At 56.4% G+C, this 15,755-nt stretch overlaps 1 protein-coding gene across 1 annotated transcript in view; it reads left to right on the top strand.

Annotated features, from left to right (window-relative positions):
- The first annotated feature begins 4,775 nt into the window (after window positions 1–4,775).
- Window positions 4,776–15,755, top strand: part of TNRC6B (trinucleotide repeat containing adaptor 6B) — a 111,078-nt gene continuing 100,098 nt past the window's right edge. Inside the window, 3 exon segments of the mRNA XM_075575048.1 lie at window positions 4,776–4,869; window positions 11,991–12,074; window positions 12,349–12,443. Of these exon segments, the coding sequence (XP_075431163.1) occupies window positions 12,409–12,443 (35 nt within the window). The 5' untranslated portion in view covers window positions 4,776–4,869; window positions 11,991–12,074; window positions 12,349–12,408.

Genomic DNA, 15,755 nt, shown 5'->3' with positions numbered 1-15,755 from the left:
CCCCAATCACCTACTTGCCCACAGTTTGGAGAATGGGCACTAGGGATGTCCAGTTCACACAGAACATGTGCGACAACGCCACCTTGGCTACTTAGCATAGGTGCACTCCCCTCTTTACCTGGCCCCTCTCAGGCTGGAAGGGGGAACTCATCCATCTGGCCAATTCACACCCACTGGACTCTGGGTCTTTTGATATGCAACTTCCAGAGAGACTTACAGACGTGGACAATGCCTTTTACCTTTGAAGCTTGCATAGGCAAGTGACCCAGCTCATAGGTGTCAAAACATTTGGTTCTTGTGTGCATTTTAATGACACGTGAAAAAGAAAAACCTCATCCTGCTTGTCCCTGTTTAAAACCTGTAGCAAAAATACACTTTATTGAAAATACATGTTCCCCTTATCTCACACTTATATTTTTCATATGTGTGTGCTTGGGGTGTACTATACTGCAAGCTCATACAATCCTGCAAAATGGGGACAACAAGGGACAGAGCGAAAAATAAGACATGTACAGTGCATGAAAAATTAACCCCTTCATCCCCAATACGAAATAGGGGTAACCAGCCGAGCACACTGCCTTTATTAATGCGCTGATTACCCTCATTTTCGCCACACCTCCCCCACTCAAAGCCCAAGGTTTGCCCTGGCCACCTCCTCTGGTGGTTGGGCTGACCTGAGGGTTTTTTAAGTCATTAGGTCTTGGGGATTGTCCTGCTGGGAGTGGCCATCAGCAATCCCATGCTCACTGCCTTTCTCCCCCACCTGGCTGAGCACAGCCCCAATGCCAAAGTCTGAGGCATCAGTCTGCACCAAAAACTTCTTGGAATAATCTGGAGCAGCCAGAATGGGTGCAGTCTTCAAAGCCAGAAATGCAACTTCATAGGCTGGAGACCAGACTACCAGCACAGACAGTCGTTTCTGGGTCAAATCAGTCAGAGGGTCAGTCCCACTAATGGGCTGTGAGGTAACATGCCTACAGTAAATAGGGGGCCCTAGAGAAATCAGACCCCTGCCACGCACCCTGTGCCCTAGAGGCAATACCTCTGCTCTCTCTACTGAACACTGAGTGGGTATAATAGCAAACCCTGTCTCCCTAACCCTGGCTAGCACTGCTGCTACCTGTCCTGGATACAAACCCCAGATCTGCCTGAAGCCAACGATCTTTTCCCTGTATTTCCCTACATACCTCTGCACCCTCTCTAGTGCCCTCCTGACCAGGCAGTGCGAGGTAGCCAGAGTATTCCTTATCCTGAATGGCACCCTGAAAAACTCACAGAGGCCATTCTGAAGGCTGAAGTCTGACCCCCCCTTTGCCTTCCTCTCTACACTGTCTGCCACCTCTGCTGATACTCCATAGGTATTCTTATGCAGAGGATGCAGGTCCCCTGGGAGCACAGGCTGATCTGTACTATGTGCCCTGCCCAGCTTGTCTGGTAACAGAACCCTAGGCTGCTCTACCCTAGCCCTGGCTTCTGCCCCTGCCTGCCTACCTCCCAGGACCCCTAGCTCAACTAGGACCCCCCTAGGAAACCCTATCCTACCTAAGAGGCCTGGCACTGCCTGAGCTACTTCCTGAAACATGTTCCGCATTCCTGGTAATGGGTTCAGGAGCATCTGCACATAATCACCCGCTTTACCCTCTGGCTGGCAGGCGTCCCAGGGGTGGCCAAAGTCTGCCACTGCCGCCTCCGGCCAGAGGTAAGGCTGCAACAGCTGGGTTCTCATGTGATTGACCCCCTAATGCCCCACTAGTGGACTGGGGAAGTCTACCTGCAACACTTGCTGCCTACCCTTCCCGGTCCCACTAACCGTCTTCTACCTGTCCAGCCCCTGGCTAACCCGGTAGAACCTGGCTCCCTACCCCAGAGCCCGCGGTGCCACAGCCTGTGGTCTGACCCACCGCTTTCCCAGGACTCGGACGTCCGCAGTCCCATACCTTCTAAGCTGGGGTCAGCTTTCACCACATCCTTATCTGCTGTCCCTAATCCTAACCACCCACCCCTAGTCTCTAAGTCAGGGGTAACAGGAACAGGTAAAGGGAACAGTAAGTCAGTCACTGGTCGCGACTCAGTAGTCTGGCTTACCTGTCTGGTCTCCTCAGAGACTGCTGGAACCGTAGGTCCCAAATGCAGGGGGACAGGGGCTGCTTCTTCTGTGATCCCTGATGACAGGCTCTTAGGAATCGCCGCCACAGCAGGCAATTCCGCAGCCAACATACTGAGCACAGCTTCCAGGTCATTGCTAAGGCGCACCTCAGCAGTTACCCTGGAAAAAAACCCTACCTCCCTCATGCCATGATTGGCACCCCCATCCAAAACGATCTGGGCACCCTGGAATGACCGCAGCCCTCCATCAGGCATGGTTCTTTGCACCCCGGTGCCTGGGAGCAAATCTTCTGGCTGCACCAGAATAATAGCAGCACCCAAATCTGCTTGCCCCCCCTCCCCTGCACCTCACCTTCCCCTCCCCTGCACTTCACCTTACTCTCCCCTTACTCTCCCACCTACACCTCACATCACGGCGGCAGAGCAGGCAAGACAGCACGCTCGCAAGCAGTGGGCGCAGGAAGTGCCACACGCATAGAGCGTGCAGTCCTGAGAGCAAGCTCGAGGGAGAAGAGGAGGGGGAGAGCGGGCTCGCGGGCTCCCGGGCGCGGTGAAAGCGGGCTCGCGAGAGGGAAAGCGGGCTCGCGAGGGGGAAAGCGGGCTCGCGGGAGCGAAGCTGACTCGTGGGGGGAGAGCAGGCTCGGGAGGGAGGACGGGAAAAGTCGCCGCAGGCCGCACAATAAGTGCAGGCGGGCCGCATGTGGCCCATGGGCCGCGTGTTGTGCAGGCCTGATCTATATATTTCTATATTAAAGAAGTATGGAGAGATGCATGCTGGGTATTAGCCAGAGAGCCAGGAAAAAGAACGAATGAGTTTGAAAAGAAACAGACGTCTGTGACATCATTACATGGGCGAAGAAATAAAAATGGTGGTGGGCCGGTTATATGGCAAGAAGAAATGAGCATTGTTGGACAAGGATGGTACCCGACTGGATTCCAAGAGAGATTAAAATACGACGACCAAAAGTAAGATGGAAAGATTGAACCAGGGAATTTGTTGGAACAACGTGGAGAAGAGAGGCTTGTAACTGCAGTACCTGGAAGACCATTGGGGAGGCCTTCATAGGGTGGCCAGGTGGCTCCTCCAAAAATACTGGACACAATAGTGAAAGGCGCAACACGTTCAAGACACACACCTCTCTCCGCTCCATGCTGTTTCCTCCTCTGTTTGGCCCCACCCCGGCTCCTAACACTTCCTCCTGATGGCTACATTACCCAGCAGAAGCCAATAGGGATGAAGGAAGCGACCCAGCCCCCTAGCAACAGCCCTGCTCTCTCCCAGTTCAGGGAAATCCTGCGGCCCCCTAAGCCGGTCAGGCCACTATGTCCAGAGAGGTAATACACATATACATTTTTTACAGGACAGAGTGTCCAAACACAAGACAGTCCAGTTCAATACTGGGCACCTGGCAACCCTTTATCCAGCAGCAGGGTTTCCACCTTCTATTGAAGGCTAACAGAGATAAATGCAAAAAATGTTATCTCTGACCGGCGGCATCTCCCGGCATCCTCTGGCATCCTCCCGGCATCTCCCCTGCAACTCCCATCAACATGGCTGTGTGGCGTCAAATGAGACTCCGGGTTTCGTGTACATACCTCCGGGATTAGCCCGTCAATCTCCGGGTGGCGGCGTTCTGCGGTGGCGTCTCTGGCACTCTCCGGTATTCTTCTGCAATTCCCCCTCCAACTGCAGTGAACATGGCTGCGTGGTGTCATATGACGCCACACAGCCATGACAACGGGACACTACGTGGCATCATGACGTCACGTAGCTTCCCGTTGCCATGGCAATGCGGCGTCATTTGACGCCGCACAACCATGTTCACTGCAGTTGGAGGGATAGTTGCAGCAGGATGTCGGGAGACGCTGCTGCAGCACACCGCCAAGTAAGGGAATTTTTTTGTTTAGATTTTCTCCGGAAGGTGACAACCCTGGTGACAACGGGACGCTATGTGATGTCACGAGGCATCAAGTTGCCATGACAATGGGATGCCTTAGGGTGCCGATTCGCCATGTGATGTCACTTCGTCATGGCAACGCGGCGTCACTTGACACCACGCAGCCATATTGATGGGAGTTGCAGGGGGAGATGCCGGAGGATGCCGGGAGACGCCATCGCTACACAGAGATTAGCAAGGTAAACCCATAGCCCGGAGATACGTGACCAAATCCCGTAGTCTCCGGGTCAAACCCAGAGTGGTGGCAACCCCGCAGGGGATCGACACGGGCTAAAGATGTTGATGATATACACATAAATAAATATTAATATATATCTAAATATTTATTGAGGATATAATAAATTATTAAATTCGAATACAGTCCTTAAAGGGGCAGTGGCTGCCCCTTTAAGGACTGTGGCACGGCAGTGAAAGGGTCACTGTTGCGATGACGCAAACAAGCCTCGCTGTGGCAACGCTAAACCATCCTGCGGTGACGAAATTCCCGCAGCAACACTCCAAAGCGAGGCTTGAGACGCAGGGCGCCGAACGTCCCACGTCGCCCGCCCACACAGCGACCAGCAGCGCGCAGTGAGGGAGTGACTCCTCCCCGTTAGACCAACCCTGGCCTGGGTGGGGAGGGGGAGAAAGGGGCGGTCTTTGTTAAGTGACAGCGGCCGCCGACCAATCAACGCCTCGCCAGTCTGAGCTTTCATCCAATGGGGGGTGTGAGTGGGCGTGGCTGCGCCGGCCCGTGTTGTTGCTGCCGGAGGGCGAGGCGGGTTGTGGTGCTGCAGTCAGGCGGGGGAGCGCGGTGCTGGTGGAGGTGCGGTATACTGGGGGAGGCCCAGGCCTGCCGGGAGGGAGAGCGCAGGGGGGTTGTGAGGGGGCAGGGCACCCATGCACCCCCTCCCTTTATTTAGACTGCAAGCTCTGTGGCCCCCTCTGTGTATATCTTGTATCTGCGGGCGTCTGTCCCCCGAGTGTGGTCCTGTTGTATCCCCCGCCCCCCTGTATCCCGCGCCCTCTCCTCCCCCCATGTACCCCGCGCCCTCTCCTCCCCCCATGTACCCCGTGCCCTTTCCTCCCATGTATCCCGCGCCCCCTCCCCCCATGTATCCCGCGGTGCTGGGTGGGTGTGGGATGCGCTGCAGTGAGGTGGAGAGTTTGGGGGCTAGAAGCCTCCACCTCCTTTACGTTCATATTTGGGGGGGGGGGGGTGCCTGGAGAGCTGGAGTGGGTGGGTGCAGAGTGGGTTGGTGCAACTGTGGGCGAGGAGATTGGTGGATATGAGGGGAGTTGGTGTAGATGAGGGGGGTTGTTGGTGCTGAAGGGAATTGGGGGGGATGAGGGGAGTTGGTGGTGCTGAGGGTTGTGGGGGGATGAGGGGGGTTACTTCTGAGGGTATTGGGGGGTTGCTTCTGAGGGTATTGGGGGGATGAGGGGGTTGCTTCTGAGGGTATTGGGGGGGATAAGGGGGGTTGGTGCTGAGGGTATTGTGGGGATAAGGGGTGTTGGTGGAGTAGAGGGTATTGGGGGGTGAGGGAGGTTGGTGCTGAGGGTATTGGGGGGTGAGGGAGGTTTGTGGAGTTGGGTGGACAAGGGGGCTGGTGCTGGGGGGATGAAGGGTGCTGAGGGTATTGGAGGATGAGGGGGGCTGGTGCTGAGGGTATTGGGGGATGAGGGGGGCTGGTGCTGAGGGTATTGGGGGATGAGGGGGGCTGGTGCTGAGGGTATTGGGGGATGAGGGAAGTCGGTGCTGAGGGTATTGGGGGGATGAGGGAGGTTGGTGCTGAGGGTATTGGGGGGATGAGGGAGGTTGGTGGTGCTGAGGGTATTGGGGGGATGAGGGAGGTTGGTGGTGCTGAGGGTATTGGGGGGGATGAGGGAGGTTGGTGGTGCTGAGGGTATTGGGGGGGATGAGGGAGGTTGGTGGTGCTGAGGGTATTGGGGGGATGAGGGAGGTTGGTGGTGCTGAGGGTATTGGGGGGATGAGGGAGGTTGGTGGTGCTGAGGGTATTGGGGGGATGATGGAGGTTGGTGGTGCTGAGGGTATTGGGGGGATGAGGGAGGTTGGTGGTGCTGAGGGTATTGGGGGGATGAGGGAGGTTGGTGGTGCTGAGGGTATTGGGGGGATGAGGGAGGTTGGTGGTGCTGAGGGTATTGGGGGGATGAGGGAGGTTGGTGGTGCTGAGGGTATTGGGGGGATGAGGGAGGTTGGTGGTGCTGAGGGTATTGGGGGGATGAGGGAGGTTGGTGGTGCTGAGGGTATTGGGAGGCATGATGGAGGTTGGTGGTGCTGAGGGTATTGGGGGGGATGAGGGAGGTTGGTGGTGCTGTGGGTATTGGGGGGGATGAGGGAGGTTGGTGGTGCTGAGGGTATTGGGGGGGATGAGGGAGTTTGGTGGTGCTGAGGGTATTGGGCGATGAGGGAGGTTGGTGGTGCTGAGGGTATTGGGGGGATGAGGGAGGTTGGTGGTGCTGAGGGTATTGGGGGGGATGAGGGAGGTTGATGGTGCTGAGGGTATTGAGGGGGATGAGGGAGGTTGGTGGTGCTGAGGGTATTGGGGGGGGATGAGGGAGGTTGGTGGTGCTATGGGTATGGGGGGGATGAGGTTGGTTGTGCTGTGGGTATGGGGGGGATGAGGGAGGTTGGTGGTGCTGAGGGTATGGGGGGATGAGGGAGGTTGGTGGAGTGGGGGATGAGGGAGGTTTGTGGAGTGGGCGATGAGGGAGGTTGGTGGAGTGGGGGGGATGAGGGAGGTTGGTGGAGTGGGGGGGGATGAGGGAGGTTGGTGGAGTGGGGGGGATGAGGGAGGTTGGTGGAGTGGGGGGGATGAGGGAGGTTGGTGGAGTGGGGGGGATGAGGGAGGTTGGTGGAGTGGGGGGGATGAGGGAGGTTGATGGAGTGGGGGGGATGAGGGAGGTTGATGGAGTGGGGGGGATGAGGGAGGTTGATGGCGCTGAGGGTATTGGGGGGGTGAGGGAGGTTGGTGGTGCTGAGGGTATTGGGGGGGATGAGGGAGGTTGGTGGTGCTGAGGGTATTCTTGGGATGAGGGAGGTTGGTGGTGCTGAGGGTATTGGGGGGGATGAGGGAGGTTGGTGGTGCTGAGGGTATTGGGGGGGATGAGGGAGGTTGGTGGTGCTGAGGGTATTGGGGGGGATGAGGGAGGTTGGTGGTGCTGAGGATATTGGGGGGATGAGGGAGGTTGGTGGAGTGGGGGAAGTGAGGGAGGTTGGTGGAGTGGGGGGATGAGGGAGGTTGGTGGAGTGGGGGGGATGAGGGAGGTTGGTGGAGTGGGGGGGATTAGGGAGGTTGGTGGAGTGGGGGGATGAGGGAGGTTGGTGGTGCTGAGGGGATGAGGGAGGTTGGTGCTGTAGAGGGTATTGGGGGGGTGAGGGGCTGGTGCTGGGGGGATGAGAGGTGCTGGTGCTGAGGGTATTGGGGATGAGGGGAGCTGGTGCTGAGGGTATTGGGGGATGAGGGGGGCTGGTGCTGAGGGTATTGGGGGATGAGGGAGGTTGGTGCTGAGGGTATTGGGGGATGAGGGGGGCTGGTGCTGAGGGTATTGGGGGGGATGAGGGAGGTTGGTGCTGAGGGTATTGGGGGGATGAGGGAGGTTGGTGCTGAGGGTATTGGGGGGGATGAGGGAGGTTGGTGCTGAGGGTATTGGGGGGGATGAGGGAGGTTGGTGCTGAGGGTATTGGGGGGATGAGGGAGGTTGGTGCTGAGGGTATTGGGGGGATGAGGGAGGTTGGTGCTGAGGGTATTGGGGGGGATGAGGGAGGTTGGTGCTGAGGGTATTGGGGGGGATGAGGGAGGTTGGTGCTGAGGGTATTGGGGGGGGATGAGGGAGGTTGGTGCTGAGGGTATTGGGGGGGATGAGGGAGGTTGGTGCTGAGGGTATTGGGATGAGGGAGGTTGGTGCTGAGGGTTTTGGGGGGGATAAGGGGGGGTTGGTGGAGTGTATTGGGGGGTTGAGGGGGTTGGTGGAGCTGGGGAATGAGGGGGGTTGGTGGAGCTGGGGAATGAGGGAGGTTGGTGCTGAGGGTTTTGGGGGGATGAGGGAGGTTGGTGCTGAGGGTATTGGGGGGGGATGAGGGAGGTTGGTGGAGCTAGGGGTGCTGGTGGAGTGTATTGGGTTGAGGGGTGTTGGTGGAGCTGGGGGATGAGGGGTGTTGGTGGAGCTGGGGAATGAGGGGAGTTGGTAGCGCTGGGGAATGAGGGGGGTTGGTGGAGCTGGGGAATGAGGGGGGTTGGTGGAGCTGGGGAATGAGGGGGTTGGTGGAGCTGGGGAATGAGGGGGGTTGGTGGAGCTGGGGAATGAGGGAGGTTGGTGTTGAGGGTTTTGGGGGGATGAGGGAGGTTGGTGCTGAGGGTATTGGGGGGATGAGGGAGGTTGGTGGAACTAGGGGTGCTGGTGGAGTGTATTGGGGGGTTGAGGGGGGTTGGTGGAGCTGGGGAATGAGGTGTTGGTGGAGCTGGGGAATGAGGGAGGTTGGTGTTGAGGGTTTTGGGGGGATGAGGGAGGTTGGTGCTGAGGGTATTGGGGGGATGAGGGAGGTTGGTGGAACTAGGGGTGCTGGTGGAGTGTATTGGGGGGATGAGGGGAGTTGGTGGAGCTGGGGAATGAGGGGGTTGGTGGAGCTGGGGGATGAGGGGAGTTGGTGGAGCTGGGGAATGAGGGAGTTGGTGGAGCTGGGGAATGAGGGGGTTGGTGGAGCTGGGGGATGAGGGGAGTTGGTGGAGCTGGGGAATGAGGGAGGTTGGTGTTGAGGGTTTCGGGGGGATGAGGGAGGTTGGTGCTGAGGGTATTGGGGGGATGAGGGAGGTTGGAGGAACTAGGGGTGCTGGTGGAGTGTATTGGGGGGTTGAGGGGGGTTGGTGGAGCTGGGGAATGAGGTGTTGGTGGAGCTGGGGGATGAGGGGAGTTGGTGGAGCTGGGGAATGAGGGGGTTGGTGGAGCTGGGGGATGAGGTGGGTTGGTGCAGCTGGGGTATGAGGTGGGTTGGTGCAGCTGGGGAAAGGGGGGTTGGTGGAGCTGGGGGATGAGGGGGTTGGTGGAGCTGGGGAATGAGGGGGGTTGGTGGAGCTGGGGAATGAGGGGGGTTGGAGCTGGGGAATGAGGGGGTCGGTGGAGCTGGGGAAGGAGGGGAGTTGGTGGAGCTGGGGAATGAGGGGGTTGGTATAGCTGGTGAATGAGGGGGGTTGGTGGAGCTGGGAAATGAGGTGTTGGTGGAGCTGGGGAATGAGGGGGGTTGGTGGAGCTGGGGAATGAGGGGGGTTGGTGGAGCTGGGGGATGAGGGGGGTTGGTGGAGCTGGGGGATGAGGGGAGTTGGTGGAGCTGGGGAATGAGGGGTTGGTGGAGCTGGGGAATGAGGGGGGTTGGTGGAGCTGGGGGGTGAGGGGGGTTGGTGGAGCTGGGGGATGAGGGGAGTTGGTGGAGCTGGGGAATGAGGGGGGTTGGTGGAGCTGGGGAATGAGGGGGGTTGGTGGAGCTGGGGAATGAGGGGTGTTGGTGGAGCTGGGGAATGAGGGGTGTTGGTGGAGCTGGGGAATGAGGGGTGTTGGTGGAGCTGGGGAAGGAGGGGAGTTGGTGGAGCTGGGGGATGAGGGGGGTTGGTGGAGCTGGGGAATGAGGGGGGTTGGTGGAGCTGGGGAATGAGGGGTGTTGGTGGAGCTGGGGAATGAGGTGTTGGTGGAGCTGGGGAATGAGGGGGTTGGTGGAGCTGGGGGATGAGGGGGTTGGTGGAGCTGGGGGATGAGGGAGCTGGGGGATGAGGGGGTTGGTGGAGCTGGGGGATGAGGGGGGTCGGTGGAGCTGGGGAATGAGGGGTGTTGGTGGAGCTGGGGAATGAGGGGGGTTGGTGGAGCTGGGGAATGAGGGGGGTTGGTGGAGCTGGGGAATGAGGGGGGTTGGTGGAGCTGGGGAATGAGGGGGGTTGGTGGAGCTGGGGAATGAGGGGTGTTGGTGGAGCTGGGGAATGAGGGGGGTTGGTGGAGCTGGGGAATGAGGGGGGTTGGTGGAGCTGGGGAATGAGGGGTGTTGGTGGAGCTGGGGAATGAGGGGTGTTGGTGGAGCTGGGGAATGAGGTGTTGGTGGAGCTGGGGAATGAGGGGGGTTGGTGGAGCTGGGGGATGAGGGGAGTTGGTGGAGCTGGGGGATGAGGGGAGTTGGTGGAGCTGGGGAATGAGGGGTGTTGGTGGAGCTGGGGAATGAGGGGGGTTGGTGGAGCTGGGGAATGAGGGGGGTTGGTGGAGCTGGGGAATGAGGGGGTTGGTGGAGCTGGGGAATGAGGGGGTTGGTGGAGCTGGGGAATGAGGGGTGTTGGTGGAGCTGGGGAATGAGGGGTGTTGGTGGAGCTGGGGAATGAGGGGTGTTGGTGGAGCTGGGGAATGAGGGGGGTTGGTGGAGCTGGGGGATGAGGTGGGTTGGTGCAGCTGGGGAAAGAGGGGGGTTGGTGGAGCTGGGGAAAGGGGGGTTGGTGGAGCTTGGAGATGAGGGGGGTTGGTGGAGCTGGGGAATGAGGGGGGTTGGTGGAGCTGGGGAATGAGGGGAGTTGGTCGAGCTGGGGAATGAGGGAGGTTGGTGCTGAGGGTTTTGGGGGGATGAGGGAGGTTGGTGCTGAGGGTATTGGGGGGGGATGAGGGAGGTTGGTGGAGCTAGGGGTGCTGGTGGAGTGTATTGGGTTGAGGGGTGTTGGTGGAGCTGGGGGATGAGGGGTGTTGGTGGAGCTGGGGAATGAGGGGAGTTGGTAGCGCTGGGGAATGAGGGGGGTTGGTGGAGCTGGGGAATGAGGGGGGTTGGTGGAGCTGGGGAATGAGGGGGTTGGTGGAGCTGGGGAATGAGGGGGGTTGGTGGAGCTGGGGAATGAGGGGGGTTGGTGGAGCTGGGGAATGAGGGGTGTTGGTGGAGCTGGGGAATGAGGGGGGTTGGTGGAGCTGGGGAATGAGGGGGGTTGGTGGAGCTGGGGAATGAGGGGTGTTGGTGGAGCTGGGGAATGAGGGGTGTTGGTGGAGCTGGGGAATGAGGTGTTGGTGGAGCTGGGGAATGAGGGGGGTTGGTGGAGCTGGGGGATGAGGGGAGTTGGTGGAGCTGGGGAATGAGGGGTGTTGGTGGAGCTGGGGAATGAGGGGGGTTGGTGGAGCTGGGGAATGAGGGGGTTGGTGGAGCTGGGGAATGAGGGGTGTTGGTGGAGCTGGGGAATGAGGGGGGTTGGTGGAGCTGGGGAATGAGGGGGTTGGTGGAGCTGGGGAATGAGGGGTGTTGGTGGAGCTGGGGAATGAGGGGTGTTGGTGGAGCTGGGGAATGAGGGGTGTTGGTGGAGCTGGGGAATGAGGGGGGTTGGTGGAGCTGGGGGATGAGGTGGGTTGGTGCAGCTGGGGAAAGAGGGGGGTTGGTGGAGCTGGGGAAAGAGGGGGGTTGGTGGAGCTGGGGAAAGAGGGGGGTTGGTGGAGCTGGGGAATGAGGGGAGTTGGTGGAGCTTGGAGATGAGGGGGGTTGGTGGAGCTGGGGAATGAGGGGGGTTGGTGGAGCTGGGGAATGAGGGGAGTTGGTCGAGCTGGGGAATGAGGGGGGTTGGTGGAGCTTGGGGATGAGGGGGGTTGGTGGAGCTGGGGGGTTGGTGGAGCTGGGGAATGAGGGGGGTTGGTGGAGCTGGGGAATGGGGGGGGGGGGTACTGGATGGTTGTTAGATGTGCTGCAGTGAGGGGAAGAGTTTTTTGGTACAGAAGCCTCCACCTCTTTACGTTCATATTTAGATTTGTTCATTATACCACTTTCTAGAGTGCATGTCCCACCATTCTTACCCTCTTTGCAGTGCATTCTGGGTAGTTCGTATGTAGGTTTTTCTGCTGCCGTAAGAATACATTCTGCCAGGTCAGGCACATGATTGTTGTACAATTGCTTAGCCGTTGTGTTTGTGTTTTTTTCCTCCCCCCCAGGGCTTTTGTCTCTTGCTTTGTGCGCTGACTGTACCCCGGATTTGCCACCTTGCTGGCTTTAATCACACTCGGAGCTGGTGAAAGGTAGGATCGCTCATCAACACCCCTCCCCATTAAATTTCAAATCCCTTTATGCTGCCAAAGCTTAATATCTGCTGCCCGGCTTCTGGAAAATGGGGTGGGATGTATTTGGGCCAACGGGGTGTTCTCAGACCTGATGACATTTTTAAAATGGCGGAGGCGGGTTGGCGATCTGGCCGGCAGACTTCTCGTTCAACAGCCGACTCTGCTTTCTCCTCGTTCTTGTTGCCACTGCGAGTAACCCGGCTTCTCTTTCCTCCTCCGTCTTCTCTTGCAGACAGTACCTGTGTGTGATTCTGCACCATTTTGCACACCTTTTTCTTTCCCATGCAGACGAATGAGGGAGAGACACTTGAAGAAAGTTGTTCTGAGGTCAGTGGACGGGGCTTTTAAAGGCCTTTGGTTCTGTGTAATCCTTTTTTGGGGGATTTGTGGTTTACAAGTGTCGTGGGCCGGTCCAGCGGCTGAAGCAAGGCTGCACCATAAAATGCTACAGTGTAGATTATAGCGGTTATACATGACGCATTAATAAGTAATTGACATACTCCTATATGCTGTGTAGCATGTGTGATGTTTGTGACAGTGAAGCTTTCACACAGACTGTGAAGCTCGTTGATAATGATTTTTCCCTCATGCTTCTTCTGGATCAGAACAAAGCCGTCATTTTCACAGCGCTGCATTACGTGGGCAATACGACAGGTCTGTGTTGTTCTAGAAGGGGCGTTGTTCTAGAAGGGGCGGAAGCCGCGTTGACCCCTAGTGCAATTCGGGCTCTGAACGTAACATCACGTGTCCAGGATAACTGCTTCCAAGTAAAATAGTATGTTTCTTTTTATTTTGTGTGGAGTATTTTGCATATGTTAATGTGATAGTGTAAATGTCACACTGCCTCATGGGCCTCTATAGCAATCTTTGGAAATGTATGTGTCAGATATTCCGTTCTTTCTCTTGGCGTTCGTCTGAAATATTAGTTGGGGTTTTTAAGCCAGAGGGAGCTTTACTGCCTTAGTGCAGGGGTGCTCAACTCCAGTCCTCATATATATATATTAGATGTCTGTGGCCATGAGAGGAAATTGTTGGACCACAACGCAAATATTAATATATCTCATTAAATTGTCTGCTAACTCTGCCCTAAATACTCCTGCTGGTATTGGCCGACGCCAGTAAACAGTCCCATGTTTACTAAGCAGGCTTCTGCCACGACTCCTTACGACCTATTGATTTGACCGTGCTGGAAGGTGTCCTGCTGCAAGAGGCTGCTGGGTAAATAAGGCCATTGGTGCGTTATACACTGCCCAGAAGCACACCGATGCTTACATGAGCTGGTGTTAGAACGATTACACCACGGGGGCCAACTGCAGTCCTCGAGGGCCACCAACGGGTCAGGTTTTCAGGATATCCCTGCTTCAGCACAGGTGTGGTGCAGTTGTTGACTGAGCCACCTGTGCTGAAGCAGGGATTCTCTGACCTGTTGGCAGCCCCTGATTGGGAATGTATTGCTGGCCTTCGTTCAGCTTATTCATAGGTGGGACTGAAGCGGTTAATATTCCATGAGCCCCCTTTACCTGTCAGAGGCCTTCGTCACGAGAGGCAGCCGATAACCCGTTGGATTCTGGGTAACCCCCTCCCCTCGTCGCAGCATGTGACTGTTTTGGTATATTGTAACTAGCAGCTTACCTGAGCGGGCATTTCCCGTCCCTGCCAGCTTGGGCGATCATTCGGGCGTGTAATCTGGTTTGGCTGACATATTTCCGATTTTAAGCATTTTCTCGCGCTCACTTAACCTCTTGGCTGCCAGAGGGAGCAGCAATGCGCTGCTCTGCATTATTGCAGCTACCAGAAACTGCCAAATCTCCGCTTTCAGCATTTCTTAAACCCGCAATTCTACATTCCCCGCCCTGTTTTTTTTATTTTTATATGTGAAGCGTGTGACAATGTTACCTAAACTGGCCATCGTTTGCTGCTCCTGTTATATTCTGTCAAAATCCTGATTGTGTGCCTAATATAATGTCTGTTTCAGTCAGTGTAACTCAGCAGCTGCAATGTATCCTTATATTACAACGGTAACATTACTTATTGCTCCAGTTTACATTTGAAACTGCTGGGAACATTGGCAACAAATGATCCCAAACAGGAAAATGTTACGCAGATCTCGCACTGCTGGGGAGGTGGCTAAACCTGCTATAGGAATCACAGGATGCTTTAAAACTCATTTAAAATGGCATTAAGAGTTGAATAATAAAAAATAAAAAAATACAGTAAGTATTTAATACTAGAGAACTGATTTATTTAATTAAAAACATATACGCTTTTGCTGCTTTATAGGAAACCAACTGCACTGTTACGTTGATTTTAATTTTTTTTTTTTTTTAAATATTGGATAAATAGTGTTTTAAAGCCGCAAACCGGCTACATTGCGTTTTTTAAATTATTTAAAAAAAAAAAATGTAATTGCAGAATTGAAGCAAGGTCTCTGGGGCTGATCTGCGTTTTATTTCGGCTCTGGGGACCCCTGTTTCCAGAGATACTTACGTCCGCAGGGGGTGCCGTGTCTCTGCAGTCAGAGAAACAGTGTGGCTAACATAATGGCGACTTACTTTAAATGTCCCATGTTATGCGGGCCAATAGGAAGCCGTGACGACACCTGGGGCTGCATCCTATTGGCCAGCGTGACCTGGACATTTAAACTTCACAAAGATACTGGCGCGCCTTACGCAAGTAAGTAACTCTGGAAGCAGGGGGTCCCGCAGCTCAAATTAACGCAGTTCCACCCCGGAGACCCCCTACTTTAATTCTTTAATAAAAATAGCACCCTACCAGACACGGCATGTAATAGAATAAATACTGCACGCTCTGAGGTTATATTGGGGGCATCTATTTAAAAAAAAAAAATCTCTCACCGTTAAAATGCCGCTGATAATGGAAATATTTGGGTGTACAGTATATATCGGCTGTGATTGGGACCATTCTTTCTTTTATTTATTTATTTTTGCAGCCTCTGTCCACTTTTCCTAATGAAAGTCCCTCATGTCCACGCTGTGTCTCACGCACGGTGCAGGCAGGGCCCTCCTGTTCCACGCTGTTTGTCACGCACAGTGCAGGCAGGGCCCTCATGTTCCACGCTGTGTCTCACGCACGGTGCAGGCAGGGCCCTCATGTTCCACGCTGTTTGTCACGCACGGTGCAGGCAGGGCCCTCATGTCCACGCTGTTTGTCACGCACGGTGCAGGCAGGGCCCTCCTGTTCCACGCTGTGTCTCACGCACGGTGCAGGCAGGGCCCTCATGTCCACGCTGTTTGTCACGCACGGTGCAGGCAGGGCCCTCATGTTCCACGCTGTGTCTCACGCACGGTGCAGGCAGGGCCCTCATGTTCCACGCTGTGTCTCACGCACGGTGCCGGCAGGGCCCTCCTGTTCCACGCTGTGTCACGCACGGTGCAGGCAGGGCCCTCCTGTTCCACGCTGTGTCACGCACGGTGCCGGCAGGGCCCTCCTGTTCCACGCTGTGTCTCACGCACGGTGCAGGCAGGGCCCTCATGTCCACGCTGTGTCTCACGCACGGTGCAGGCAGGGCCCTCCTGTTCCACGCTGTTTGTCACGCACGGTGCAGGCAGGGCCCTCATGTTCCACGCTGTGTCTCACGCACGGTGCAGGCAGGGCCCTCCTGTTCCACGCTGTTTGTCA

Source organism: Ascaphus truei, chromosome 17 (assembly GCF_040206685.1).
Source record: "Ascaphus truei isolate aAscTru1 chromosome 17, aAscTru1.hap1, whole genome shotgun sequence".
Taxonomy (NCBI): domain Eukaryota; kingdom Metazoa; phylum Chordata; class Amphibia; order Anura; family Ascaphidae; genus Ascaphus; species Ascaphus truei.
The sequence above is the reverse complement of the archived record's forward strand: the minus strand, read 5'-3'. Positions and strand labels throughout refer to the sequence as shown.